General features: G+C 35.7%; 1 protein-coding gene across 1 annotated transcript in view; it reads right to left on the reverse strand.

Moving 5' to 3' along the window:
- LOC143369097 (uncharacterized) overlaps nt 1-14,967 on the reverse strand; it is a 164,024-nt gene that overhangs the window by 46,657 nt on the left and 102,400 nt on the right. Inside the window, exon 8 of the mRNA XM_076812549.1 lies at nt 615-1,331. Within this exon, the coding sequence (XP_076668664.1) occupies nt 615-1,331 (717 nt within the window). The remainder of the gene's footprint in view (nt 1-614; nt 1,332-14,967) is intronic.

Here is a 14,967-nt window from a genome sequence, read left to right on the forward strand (position 1 = left end):
ATTTTCCAAATTTTTTTTACAGTTGTGTTTGGTTAATCAAAAGACAACTATCCCGCACCCAGGCCAACTGTAAATTCAAATTTAAATTTTCCGCTCCGCCCTACTGTGTATTCTGCTTCCAGAAGAACATCAAAAAGCAACGCCAAGGAAAAGGAACAAATGAAAGAATCAAAGTGTAAACAATAACAATTAAATATAGAGACACTAATGTTGACTTGCTACACAAGGAACTTGATTCCTCACAGTTGTTTCTAAATAAATAAAAACCTCTTTACGCTATAGCTCTCATAACCACCCATACTTCGCGTTGCCTCCCAACAGTGCTAAATCCTGATTGTCCAAGTGGCTAAATATTTATCAGCAGAAGTGTACTCGCTAAATTCCCCAGACTCCCTCTACCTCAGCCAACTAACCACCTACCAGCAAAATGAACATCAATCTGATTTCCTCGCTACAGAACAGAGGACTCGTCGGTTCCCCTCAGAATCCCGAGGAATCGTACACAGAGACGAACCTGAAGAGAATGAGCTTGCCGACCAAGAACGCGCACTTGAGGATCCAATCGGAAACGATTCGCCCGTAGGAGCGCGGCTCAATTTGTGATTCAGACTTACTGTTGGCTGGAGACCCCACGCGATCGTCGTCCTTCATCTCGGCTTCTTCCTCGTTCACGTTCTCCTCGATCTGCTCCCGAACACCCTCGCGGATGTCGTCGAGAGTCTGCACGGAGACTTGCTCCTGGACCACTACGTTGGCCGCCATAATTTCGTCGAGAAGCTTATTCTCATCAGCCCCGCGCAAACTGTCCTCAGCATCAGGCTGGTGGTTATCGTTGATCGTCGTTTCGTCGACGTCGGCCAGCAGGTTCGAGTCCTTGTCCGGGTGGTCGTCGTCGTCGTCCTTGTAGAACTCGTAGCTGAGATTCTTCACGGGAGTTGTGGCGACGTCGTCGATGGCGTCGACGTCAGTCTCCGGGCCCAGGTCCGCGTAATCGTAGTCGGCGTCGCCGTTCTCGTGTTTCCCGTTGCTGGCCGCCAGGATCCCGTCGTCTTCGTGGTCCCGCGGGTCCTGGGAGATGATCGCCTGCTTCAGTATGTTCGAGTTGATCGCGTTGTGCGCATCGTCGATTTCCAGGAACAACGGTTTCTCCTTCGAGTTCATCTTCTCGAGTATATCATTCACTTGCGAGCTATGGAGCGGATGAGAGTTTGGCGGCCTGGCTGCGATCTCGCCGGCTGGGGTCAACAGGACCACGACCAAGGTGATGTTGTCCTTGGAGCCCGCGTGCTTCGCCCACTGCAGCAGGATCTGATGCGCGCGCTTTAGTCCGTCTGGAACACGAAAGGACACCTCTGCTGTAGAATGTATGTTTTCTCAATTAAATCGGCTATTTCGGAAAGGACACCTGTGGCATTTTTTTGGGGCTTTCAGTTGGAAATATATCGTTATTCTGGTTAGCAGGATGAATCGTTTGGGTAGAAATGACACAGACAGAGCTTGAAACGGTTGAGAAAATAACTGTTTAAAAGTGTTATATAAGGTTCTGATTAAAACTGTTATGAAGAATCGAAATTTCCAACTATTTTCTGTTTCGGTTACTGTTCCTATTTCCCTCCTCATATCGGTTCCATGACTGTTATTTTTTTGGTTCCGAAACGGTTTCAGAATCAATTCTTGTGTCGACTTTTCTCTAATTGATATTTATTATTGTATCCTTATTGGAATTCTTGTGGAAACAGGAGGAACTGTTGATTTACTATTTTTGATAATATAGTGTGTGTGTGAATGTAAAAAATATGTGGTTGATTTGTTTATTTCAACGCTTTATTAGAAATCAATGATATGTATAAATGTTTCTCCTTTTTTTATAATACAAGAATTGATTTTAGAACCGTTTCGGAACCGATATAGAACCGAAAAAATAACGATTATGCAACCGATATGAGGAAGGAAATAGGAACCGTAACCGAAACAGATAATAGTTGGAAATTTCGGTTCGGAGGCCGAAAAAGGGTGGTCTTTGGAATTTTTTTACTCCAAAGCTATAACACATTTCTCACATTTTATGTACGTACGCGCATATCTCCTCAGCATATTGTGTAAATATATATAAAACTAAAAAGTTAAAAATAAAAAAATTTTAAAAAATTAAAACCGTCCTCAAAATAATAAAATTGTATTAAAAAGTTAAAAATAATTTTTTCCCGTATTTAATATACGACTCTCATATTTTTTAGATCGGTGCCTCATCATTTGCACTGTGTAAATCTGACGCCGGCTTAAAAAATATGAGAGTCGTAGATTAAATAGGGGAAAAAATTATTTTTAACTTTTTAGTGCAATTTTATTTTTTTGAAGACGGTTTATTTTTTTTTTTTAATTTTTTATAAAATATATATTTCTCAACTGATTTTTAGAGCAGGAATTATTGGGATGAAACAGTTTTTATCGGTTTTCGCACAAACTGGAAAGTGTCACATATGTCGTTTCTGAAATAACCGATTCAATAATCGACGAAACGATCTTGGATCGGGGTGATGGAACGATAAGATAGATTTAACGTGAAATGTCTTTTAACCCTTTCTGCTCTAATCTATTTGCGCATGGATCGATCAGATATATTTCTGTACCATGCTGCGCTTACCGAATACAGGGTTTTGAAGTGGGAAACACTATAGTTGAATGATTGCAAAACCAGCAGTTCACTCAACTCTACGAATTATAGATTCTTTCATGCTTGTGCCAGAATACCGAGAAGTTGTATAATTTTTCGTTACATAATAAAATCGTCCAATTTTAATTAAGAGGCACATTGCAAAAATTAAGGTTTGATTTGAAAACTCACGACACTCCTCAATAATTTTTTTTTGTATTTTGGTTCATCACACTGAAGCTGCCTGTGTATAAAGTAAAATAACGCCCTTTCAATTTTCTGTTTCAGCACAAATGATCATGCACAACTACTTATTATTGAAAATTAATAAAAAAAAAACTGCAGCTTCTTGAAAAATGCATAAAAATATGGTTCAAATTTCAGATGAATCGAATCGGTGGTTTTGCTAAATTTGGCTATGTTTTTAGCCCAAAAATTAGGATTCACCCTTGAGGGGTCTGTGACGGTTTGAAAAATTAAGCTGTTTTTAAAGATTTTTTTCTCAGTAGATAGGTACAACATATAATGCAATAAATCTTTTTGGTATTTATTAATCTGCTCTTATATTATACAAAAATATTAAAAATAATTTTTTTAATTTGTTTTAAAACTTTAAACGCAATTATCTCAAAACGACATTTTTTCAACTGCTGCAAGTGATTGCGAAACAACTATTTGACCAAATCAGTCTGAAATTTGTACACGTTATTCAGTACATTTTTTTATTAACCATTTCATATTTTTTACAAGGCAAAATGTTAGAAAAAAATCACCGTATTTCGACACTTAAAGTTCAAACGTCCGCCATTTCGTTAATTTTTTATCAGTAAATATAATCCTAGTCCCGGCCATAGCCACTGATGTGCTGAATAACGTGTGCAAATTTCAGACTGATTGGTCAAAAAGTTTTTTTGCAATTACCTGCACCATTTGAAAAATTGTCGTTTTGAGATAATCGCGTTTAAAGTTTTAGAACAAATTAAAAAAAATTGTTTTAATTTTTTTTGTATAATATAAGAGTAGATTAAAAAATACCAAAAAGATTTATTGCATTATATGTTGTGCCTATCTACGTAGAAAAAATCTTTAAAAAGAGCTTAATTTTTCGAACCGTCACAGTGGACTGACCCCTTAATGAAATCAATATGTAACATCGATTGAAACTTCGGCGTGCCGGGTAAGCATACTCGAAGTGAGAGAAGTTAGCCTCTTAAGCGGTTCGTTATATTCAGCACAGTGTGTTTCTAGGCGAGTGTATGAACATGACAATTAAAAAAAGAAGTCGTGTATACAGCTCCGCGACTATTTATTCGACGTGAATATATCCAGCTTAAGTGCTCCGTGATGCACAAGTACACGACGATTATATCCGCCACAAGCACTTAAGAGGTTAAACGATGCAGGAAGATACAAGGTGTGATGGAGAAAGCAAGGGAATGGTGATTGCCTATCGCCGGGCGCACTTTGAAAAGCAATGTGATGGCAACTATATTTCTCTGTAGCTTTTTCTCACGCATTATTGTGTATGCTACAATGAATTTACTATTTCTTCCTTTTAAATCCCCGAAAATACACATTTTTCTACACCTGCAAAGTAGAACCACCCTTAAGTGCTTGTATGTAAATATAAAACGTGTTTACCTTATTTTAAGCTACATTTTTTCAGGTGTAAGTGTTTTTCGTGCTATTGGAATATTGTTTCGGAATTGATTTCATTTTCACTTGAAACTTGCCTCGAACACAAGCAGATTGTAGTATGTAATAGTGTACTCATTAGGTATTGTAAAAGTGTATTCACGAGTTCATATTTTCTGAAGAGAAATACTAAATGGAATACAAATTTATAATTTGGTACCACTGCAAAAAATTTATATTTTGTGCGGATTTTAGTTTTCGTTTTCATTTGGTTTTGTGCGCAATCTATTTTATTGTGTTACATTTTTGTAGATCCATAAATATTAAATAAACTCAAAAATTGTACGGATTTTAGGTAATTTAATTTTTATTTTTTTGATTTTGTACAAATGCAGTATACTTTATTTTGTTATATTTTTATAATTCCATAAATATTAAAGAAACTGAAAATTTTAAAATAAGTACAAATATTTATTTCCTATTTTAATTAAATTTTTTAATCGAAATCTTCACTGCACCCCAGCGTCATTTACAAGCTTTTAACTTCCATGCACATTACAATCATCTCTAATAGTCTTTTTCTAGAAATGTAAATTTTGATGGGTTGAAATTTGTGTTTGAAAAAATAGTTGAGCTTTGTTTAAAATTATTAAGGTCTAACAATTTACAGAAATCATGCTCTAATAGTCTTTTTCTAGAAATGTAAATTTTGATGGGTTGAAATTTGTGTTTGAAAAAATAGTTGTGGATAAAAGCGATGTTTATGTTTAAAATTCACCAAATTTTTCAATTTTATTATTAAGGTCTAACAATTTACAGAAATATTTACGAAGACATATTATAGAGTCAATATTCATGGCAACGAAGGTAGAGGGATGGTGACTAGGGCGGAGCGAAAAATTTAAATTTGAATTTTCAGTTGGTCTGGGTGCGGGATAGTTATCCTTTGATTAACCAAACAAAAAAAGTTATTAGGAAATATAGTTTACATATATGTTTAATATATTCACTCGCCTAGTGGCGTCCACAGGATTTCATCTTGGGGGAGCCGAGTTGAACGGATAATAATATTTTTAATGCAAATTCAATAAGATTCATTAGGTGATTATACAAATTTATTTAAAGAATAAAATTCAGTATTCTTTTCTTCTTACAACGTCTGTTACAGTGTATATTCATGAAATTTATTAATTTTTATCTTCCTCGTAAACTGATAGAATATAATTATTATTTTTATGTTACGAGGAAGATAAAAATTAAAAAATTATTAATAGCATATAATTATAGAATATAATACTTATTCTCTCTATTTTTACTAATGTCTACAACTGCTCACAGATTTTACCATTCATTCCCATTTATATTTCTTAATCTGGTGCCACCGGAGATTTCGCACCATTTTGCTTATCGGCCTAATACCAGTTAAAGGTCGGTCACGTTCCTTTATATTCTCCGTCCTACGATTTGCAATGTACAATAGCTATTTGTGGCGCATGAATCAGCAACGATAACAGTGATTCATGTGCCCCGAAGCGCCTCAACGCAAAATTACGTAATTGTAATTATTACATTGCCGGTCTGCCGCCCGATATAATATTACGCGCGCAACAGTGGAAACGTAATGCAACAAGAAACACTGAAACCAACAGCGACTGCTGCTATATAGTTCTCATAGCGCTGTTTCAATATAAATAGTATAACTTTACGTAATAGAGAGGCCGGGAGGAAGTAATTATATTGCCTTCGAATTTTACATTTTTAATTGGCGAGTGGATTTTACACGGAAGATTAAAAGAAGTCTGGAGAAGATCGTCTTACAACACAAGAGTGGAACGTCAAAGAACCTTACCATTCAAAAAGTTCTTCTTGCCATCGGCGATACAACACACTGTCTGAGAAGACAATTTTTTAAGAAGAATTTTTTAAAATATTAAGAAGATCACTAAGGTTCCTTGAAACGGGTCTATGTACATAGTTTGTGTGCGTATGATTGTTTAACTAAAATCAAAATTTGACATATACTGCCCTCTTTAGTTAAATTGTCCTATCTAACATTTTGAAACAACCGAGAAAACTGAAGTTTTATCATTTACTTTGTACCGTCCTTATTTTCCTTCATTTAAATTAAAACATGTTGTTATTATCTCGTAACAGCCTAATATAATTTTTTGTAATAGGTGTACCGGTAGGTGATGTATTATTACCGTACCAATTGATTAATTGTTTTAGATAGGATATTATAACCATTTGGAAATAAGTTAGGTTAAATACATTATACTGTTTATAAACTTTTACGAAGCACGTAGAGTTTTCTAACTTTACGTAAAAGGTAAAAGACGCGTGGAACTTCAAATATTTCAACATATCTTGAAAAATGTAAAAATGCTAGATAGGACAGTTTAACTGGGGAGGGCAGTATAGTCTGTGTCATTTAAGAAGGAACCTGCCGACCGACGAGTTTAAACCGGTTCTGCGCAGGTTGACGCTCATTGGTGCCGGGAGAAGCCACTATTGGCTGTACCCCCACCAACGCTTTTTTAGAGCCAATGAGCTCATTCTACATGCGCGAAACGGGTTCCTTCTTAAATGACTGGGAGTATAGATACTATGAGGTGATGTTCTGATATCACAGATTTTCCACTGAAAACTGGAACTGTTACTGTGTTGAATTTGTATAAATATCAAGTAGAGTAGTTTGCGAAGAAACGTGCAATCAGTTCTGAAAGATGACCTTCGAATCTTGGACAGTATGAAACTGATAACAATGATTTGCTAATCTTAATACTTGGCCTTTTCATCCACTTTCTCCTGGTTCATTGGGTTGTATGCAGACATCATAATTGTTATATGATAAATTTTAAAAGTTATGGTGTAAGAGTTAATATCTTTCATTAAATGATTTTGGTTACGACTAACCAGTATGAATGATTAAAACTGTTTTGGCTTCCAGTAACCATTATCGATGACCGAAATTTAATTTTGGTTACCAGTAACCAATATAAATGACCAAATTTTTTTGTGGTTACCAGTAATTATTATTAATAACTCGATTTTTTTTTGTTACGGATAACCAATATCGACGGCAAAATTTTTGCTTTTCTTTTTTTTCTGAAGAGAATTTATTCGACGAATAAATGGTATTTATTCGACTCTACTGGTACCTTTACCCTACTTTCTTCTATTTTTTTTATGATTTGTTTAATAATACTGTTTTTCGTCCTCGACTTTTTCATGTACTTGGCGTAATTTTGTACCTTTTTGAAGTTTTTTTTATGGGGATAAAGTTAACCCGGTTTAACTTTATTCGACACATGACGAATAATTTTTTTAACTTTTATTCGTTATCCGAAATTTTTATTTAAATAAAATTTTTGTCTCTCTCTGTTCCACTGATATTAAAAAAGAGAACACTAAATAATATAGAGTATTCCATTATTTATGGCGCAGCCGCCATAGCAGTGATTCTTTATAAAAAATAATATCTAAAAACTATTTCAAATATCCAACAAATTTCATTATAAACTATGCCTCTGTCGTTATGTTTGCAAGTGGCATTAGTACCAGAGTACTATAAATCCAAATTTGGGATACTTGAAGTGACAACACTTTGCACCCATTAAAACACATTAAATATGTACAGAAATTGTCATTGCATAAAATTCATAAAAATCGTTATTACATACGCGATTCTGCTCTAAAAAATCTAAAATATGAATTCTTCTTACTATTGGTAATATTTGTAAAAACAAGCAAACAAAATATGGCCCGTAACAAGTTGCATCAGAGTAATTTTCAGCTCACTGCTCTTAATTAAACACGACAGCTAATTTACAAAAACTTTGTTCTGCATCTCCAATTTATTTTTACACAATGCCTTTCACCAGCCCACGCCGCACTTTCGATCGCACCAGCATAGCAGATTAATCCGCAGATGAAAATAAATTAAAGAAGAAACCAAGTGCCGAAAATTATTTTCCCAAAAATGTAAGATTCGTCGCAATAAAATTCTAACAAGCAAGCTCGTTTCGTGTCGACTAGCTGCGATAGTAAATGTTGCTTGCAAGCATCCGAGCAGTTACGGAACAGCGGTGTGTACCTATGCGTCTCTGAGAGCAAGTGCAACGACCCACGATCCACGTCTGCGTAGGTTTCCCTTCCCACCCTCTTCTGCGCCCCATCCTATTTCTCCTATTTTCCCTCTGCCAGCTCGTCTCAAGCTCCCCTATTTCGGTATTTCGTTTGCACGCCTGACTCCAGCGCGACGGAAAGCATCCATCCACCGCCCTTTTCCCATATTAAAGGTGGATTCACACTGCCCGCCTAGCCGGCGGCAGATTACCATCCGTCGGAACATTCTTCAATGGGTTTCGCGTGGGGACATTCACGTTGCCCCGTCCGACGACCGTTTAACGTCACCATGTAAAAGCCATTGAAGAATGTTTCGACGGTCGGTACCCTGCCGCCGGCTAGACGAATGGTGTGTGAATCTACCTTAATTCTCCTTTGGTCTGCTTTTCCACCGTCGTGTCATCCAACCCTCTCCTTTCTAGATTATTCCTAGCCAGACTCGTCCATTTCTCTTCCCCACGCGCCTTCGGAAATATGTACATACACAGTGAAATCTCTGCTATCCGAATTAGTAAGACGGCATAACTACTCGGAATTTAGGGATTGTAGTCGGGGGTTGAAACGGTTCCAGAAGTAACTGTTCCGAATTGTTATATATCGGCTCTGAATGGAACATTTATGAAGAACCGATATGAATAACTGTTATAAGCGACTGAAATTTCTAACTACGTCGATTTCGGTTACGGTACGGTACCGATATTATACAGTCGAACCTCGAGAACTCGGAAACCTTTATAAGTGGAAAATTTTCATCATTCCCTTTCGCTCCGGTGTAAACACCTCTACAACTCGAAATAAAACTTCCTTAACTCGAACTATATTTTGCATGTTAAATTATGTATTTCGCCTCTACAACTCGAATTCAGAACTCAGACCTCTACGAGTCGAAGTTTACTTCTACTAATAATTTTATAGGAACTTTTAGACTAAATTAAATTTTAATTTTTCCTACTATTTTTAAGTCATTATGAAATTTCCTATAAAAACTTGACACACTTGGCAGTTTCACCCTAACGCGCCCCCACATGCTTCCTAGCGGCGTTACTGTCTCCTCAGAGAAAAGGTAGTAGAAATCGTCCCACCTTAGCTGAAGGGGTAGCGTTGGAGGGAGAACCGAAATATGTGTTTCAGGAGTGGTTTACCCCTACTTGGGAAGGCCCGAAGTAAATAGCCACCCAATACTAGTTTGACGGGTGATAGGATCGTCCGGCTACGCGCGTCCCGCAAGGTGAATCGGGCCTTACAACCCTGAAAGAAAAATCGAGTTTTTGCACGCGCGTGTCGGTACGAACATAATTCAAATGGCCCAACAAATCCAACAAACTATATCGTCCAATTATATTTTCCGTTGCTTTTGAGAACATTTTCTGGATAAACAAAAATTTTGCACGGCGAATACAGTGTACTACAGATAGGTACGGTTATTTTCTATTTGAGAACGGAAGAAATAGTCGATCAAACCAATTTTAGCTCCCTTTGGATCAAAATTAAAATCATGAAATATTAAAATAGGAAGCGGTATTATACCTAACCAGGTGAACGGATCAATCTTAAACGGGGTGTAAAATATTCACGTAGGGGAGACCGGGGCAAAGTGAACTCCGGGGTAAAATGAGCTTCCTTAATTTATTCTTTAACAATAGAATATATTTACAAATTTTGGTGACGTAATAAATGTATGTAATACGACAATGATAATTATGCACATTCAGGTATCGAAAAATGGAAATTCATTTAAAAAATTAAAAATGAAGTTTTAGAGACTTCCAATTTTTTTTTTCAATTTAGCTTTTTAGATAAATGAGTCTTAAATGTGTTATTTTAACTCCATTTTTTTTCTGCGTGTTTATAACAAGCTTATAAACATACATGTACACGCGTTTGAGAAAACATTAATCCTAACATTATTAAATAATTAATTTTCCACTGAGTACACATTCGGGGCAAAGTGGCCGGGGTAAACTGAGCTGCAAAGAAAAGATGCGCGAGTGATGTGCGCAATAACCTGTCAGGTACCTAGGAAACGACGCGGAGTGGTGGTTCCAGCGTCCTCGCAAATAATTATTTTCAATATATAAGAAAAAAATGAGTTTAAGTTAGTAACAGAAAGTACAAATTATTAACATTAAGCTTGTATTAATGAAATATATTTAAAAAAAAATAGTTTAAATAGTTTAAAAGTTCTAATAAAGTTCTAATTAAATTTTATTTCTGCTCACTTTACCCCAGTAAAGTGGTCGATTTTGCATTTTCTTTTCAAGTTGAATTTTAATATACTTTGCGTTAATTTTAAGTATCGATATTCGTCATTTATCAATAGTAATGTTCAAATTATATTATAAATCTATTTTCACACATTTCTATTGAAAGGGAAAAATTTTATTCGACTTCAAACATTTTTCGTCCCACTTTGCCCCGGCTCCCCTACTTCGCGGAAACTTTCCTGACTAAAACAATCGGAGAACGGTACATCCCAATGAAAGTCGTGAATTATTTGCTTGATCGAGAACGCCAGAAACGGCTGCAAATTGGGTGTAATCCAATTTGATTCGTGAAAACGAGCTGCCACTTTTGGCGATCGAGCTGAAGTCGTGACTGAAGTAATAATCGCGAGTTATCCGACGTTCAGTTGCACTAAACGTCTCATCCTCAGGAACGTCGAGCACCGTCATCAAGCAAGTTGAAACGTGTGATCAGAATCAATTCGCGAATGCGATATTCCTGCGATTTGCGAATGAATACGGCGCGCCTCGGGATGCATCAATTGTGGATGAAGCATCGACGAACAATGGGAACGTGAAATTATCGACAGGCTTTCTGCGAAACAATCGTTTATCAAAACGGTACGCCCCGCTTTGCAGATGAATCACGAAAGGAAGGTGTTGCTTCTTCTTTTCAATTGTCCTCACGGCAGGGAGAGAATTGTGATATTTTTGTCATGAAAATTCATGACAATTTGTTGCAAAAGGAAAGTATTATTAATCACAGCAGTAAGTAATATTTTCATAATATTAATGTTAAAGCTGAAATTAATAAAAAATAAATTCATATACATGAATTTATTTATTTTTATGTGTATTTGACTGAACTATTTATGAGGTTGGATTTATGAATTTTAGTATAACTATTTATGTTGATTATGTTAGTATAATATTTTTAGGAGTGGTTTTGATTATTTCTTTAATAGTTCTTTTGTATAGGATGGATTATATATCTGGGGATAAGACTATTGATCGGTTGAAAAATCTTATTTTTTTTATTTGTTTTGTCTATATGTTTAATGGTTTTAAGACCTAATATTTTAAGTATTCTTTTAGGCTGGGATGCATTCCAACTAACAATTTTCAATAATTCCCGACCTAGAATGTTTAAAAAATGATAGAACCTGGCGATGTATAGAATGTATTTTAGGAATAATATGCTATTTTATACTGTCCTGTTTTTGGTTTTGCATTATTCTTCAGAAATAGTACAGAATATATAATTTATAAAAAAAATATATATCCTTTAAGTAAGCTTATCTGATTTAGTAAAAATGACCACTCATGTGAGTACAAAAAATTGATCTGTTTACAAAAAAAAAATGCACAGAAAAATTTTTGAAAATAATAATGCAAGTGATGATTGTAGACCTCTTTAAAAAATATTCAACTGCAGGCTGGTGGAGGGGGTGACACCCACAAGGGAAGATCCCGAACTCGAAAACTCAAAAAATTCTGAAACTTTGTAAATAAAAGGGGAATTTTCTCCTGATTACAGCGCATTTTTGTTTGCTGCCCAAATTCACTCGAACGGGGTGAAATTAACCCCTGAAAAATCGGCTATTTTCCGATTTTTCTGTTATAACTCGCGAACTGTAAGAGATAGAAGAAAACTTTCAAGACAAAAGTTACTTCTTTTAATTAGATCTAGCATTTGGTAAAAAAATTATTTTACAGTTCACAAGTTATAACACAAAATCTGAAAATAATCTGATATTCAGGGGTCAATTTCACCCCCTTAGAGTGAATTTCGGCAGCAAACAAAAATTGCGTTGTAATCAGGAGGAAATCCCCTACTAATTCACAAAGTTTCAGAATTTATGTTCGATTCTGATCCTGTTAATATAAAAAATTCGTGTTCTCTATAAACAAGTGATATCCATTTCAACTAATAAGCAATAACTGACGCCAGCAGATGGGTCTAAATGGATTTTCTGGGCACGAGATCTCCCCTACTCGAAAGATTCAATACTCTTTGCGAACTTCTAAATTTTCAAGCCAAACGAGGCAGGAGTTGGAGACTTTCTGCAATGGAGAGGACGTGCCAACATCACGGTGAGAAATCGTCACTTCATCGTGCAACGTACTTTACAGGCGAGGAGCGGTTTATATTACACGGAAATATTGGATTACACACACCACGATATTGCAACAGCGGTTAGACAATAAACGGCTATGTTAACGCCCGCGTAGCTCCTTTTATTCTGCATTACTTTTAGCTTCGAAGCTTCGTAAAATACGTCTGTGAAGTCCAAGTAACAGTAAGAACAGAAGAATCATGTCAACAAATTCTACAAAAAAAAAATTATATACTCAGTACCTATTTAGAAAATATGTTTACAAATATATTCGCGGAATTGGCCATTGAGTTTTGTTTAATATATTCATAGAAATCTATTTTTTTCTTCTGTTATTTTATTTATAACTTTTGTGTTTTTCCTAATAGAAAAATAAATTTCAGTATCCAATAGATAAGTTCGTGCACTTTGTCGTTTATTATTTACATAGCAAGGTGAACGTCTTAATTTTAATCTTTAACTGTGTACACTTACAGTAGGGTGGCTCTTATTTACTTAGTACAATTTTTTTTCAAGATTCTCTTCGGGGCACCCTTCAGAATAGTTCCAAATAATTAAAAAAAAATATCCGTGTAAACTTTGAGTTCGATTGGATAACGGGAAAGGGTGCCCCTGAGCCCTTAAACATTTAAATCATTGTTTAGCAGCTCGCGAAGTCGATTTTGTATAATATCCTCCAAGTTATTGAATAACTAAAAAAATATGTCAAACAAAAGTTGTACATCCGGACAAGGAGCATCGTTTATGTTGTATTACTTTTTCTCGTGCGACAAAGGGTTTTCGAAAAACGTTCGAAAAACTAAAAAAAAAAAACTTTTTCCTGAAATTTTGAAAGTTTAAATGCTTCTAGAACACTTTTTATTTATGAAGGAGAGCAAAAAAATGGAATTTCTATTTTCTCATATCTTAAGGGGAGGTTCTGGTCTAGAGCCCAAAAAATAGGTGATATTTAGGAATTAATTAAAGGAAAACTACTATATATAATTTAATGGGACTTTTTGCATTGTATTAAGGATGTCTTAAGTTATAGAAATATATTTTTTGTTTTGTAATTAATCATTGCAGACGGCACTGGGGAGTCGTTAAAGTCAAGGCGTCAAAAAATTCATCCAAATCGGTGGGACCTATATCTCCAAAAGTTATTATCCGATTCGACTGAAACTTTTTTTATTTTGAAGAATATACTTCTGGCTAGGGGGTAAACCAGAAAAAAAATGCAAAAATGACATTTTTAAGAAAATAACGATACTTGAAGTTTGAAATCACTTTTCCCCTATAGTTTTCGTCCTTTCAACGCCTTTGAAAATTACAATTCTTCTTTTTTTTTAAATTTTACTGGTTTATCCACGAGCCAGAAGTATATTTTTCGAAATAAAAAAAGTTTCAGTCGAATCGGATAATATCTTTTCGAGATACAGGTTCCACCGATTTTAAGAACACTGTCTCGAGAAAAACGCGTTGTTGCCCATGCATTTGCCGCAACTCAAATGCCTATAACTTCGGGAATTTTACGAATTTCAACAAATCCTTTTAAACACGTATTCCTAAAAGATTGAACATTCGAAAAAAAAAAAATCGACATTTAGACCGGAACCACCCCTTAATATATAAAGCAGAAAGTGTTGGTGTGTTTGTCTGTCGCCTAAAACCTTTCGAACGGTAAATTCTAGAGTCACGAAATGCGTTCCAGCTCATTATGCCTAGCTAATCCAGACGAATATGACTATTTTCACAAAAAAAACTTACTAAATAAAATAAAAAATTTTTAATCGCAATAAAACCAGAATCTAAATTTCAGGTGAAGCCGAGTAGTAAAGCTAGTCCTACGTGGTCCAAGAATCAGTTGAGTGTAACATATGCCATCGGTTTAGTCTACCGATTTGGCGAATTCGTACTTCCGGCTTTCATTGTCCGTTCTGCGTCTGTATCGTCGATGGGAATTCGTGGGTTGCACTAAACTGTTATCGATTGGCCCGCCCCAACGAAACGGGGTTGACAGTCGGCTCTAGCACGCATCCCACCGAACCAGATGGACATTCGACCGGATCGATAGTTTCCTTAGTTACAAAGATCGGTTCGAACGTATTTATTGCCGCGACATATTCACCAATTCCCAGCTATTACGCGATACCCAGGAGTATATAAGGTGTCTCAAAAACGTCGGTCTAAACTTATTGTTAGTTCGGTTATAGAACTTGGAAAAAGGAACAGA

Source organism: Andrena cerasifolii, chromosome 5, assembly GCF_050908995.1.
Source record: "Andrena cerasifolii isolate SP2316 chromosome 5, iyAndCera1_principal, whole genome shotgun sequence".
Taxonomy (NCBI): Eukaryota; Metazoa; Arthropoda; class Insecta; order Hymenoptera; family Andrenidae; genus Andrena; species Andrena cerasifolii.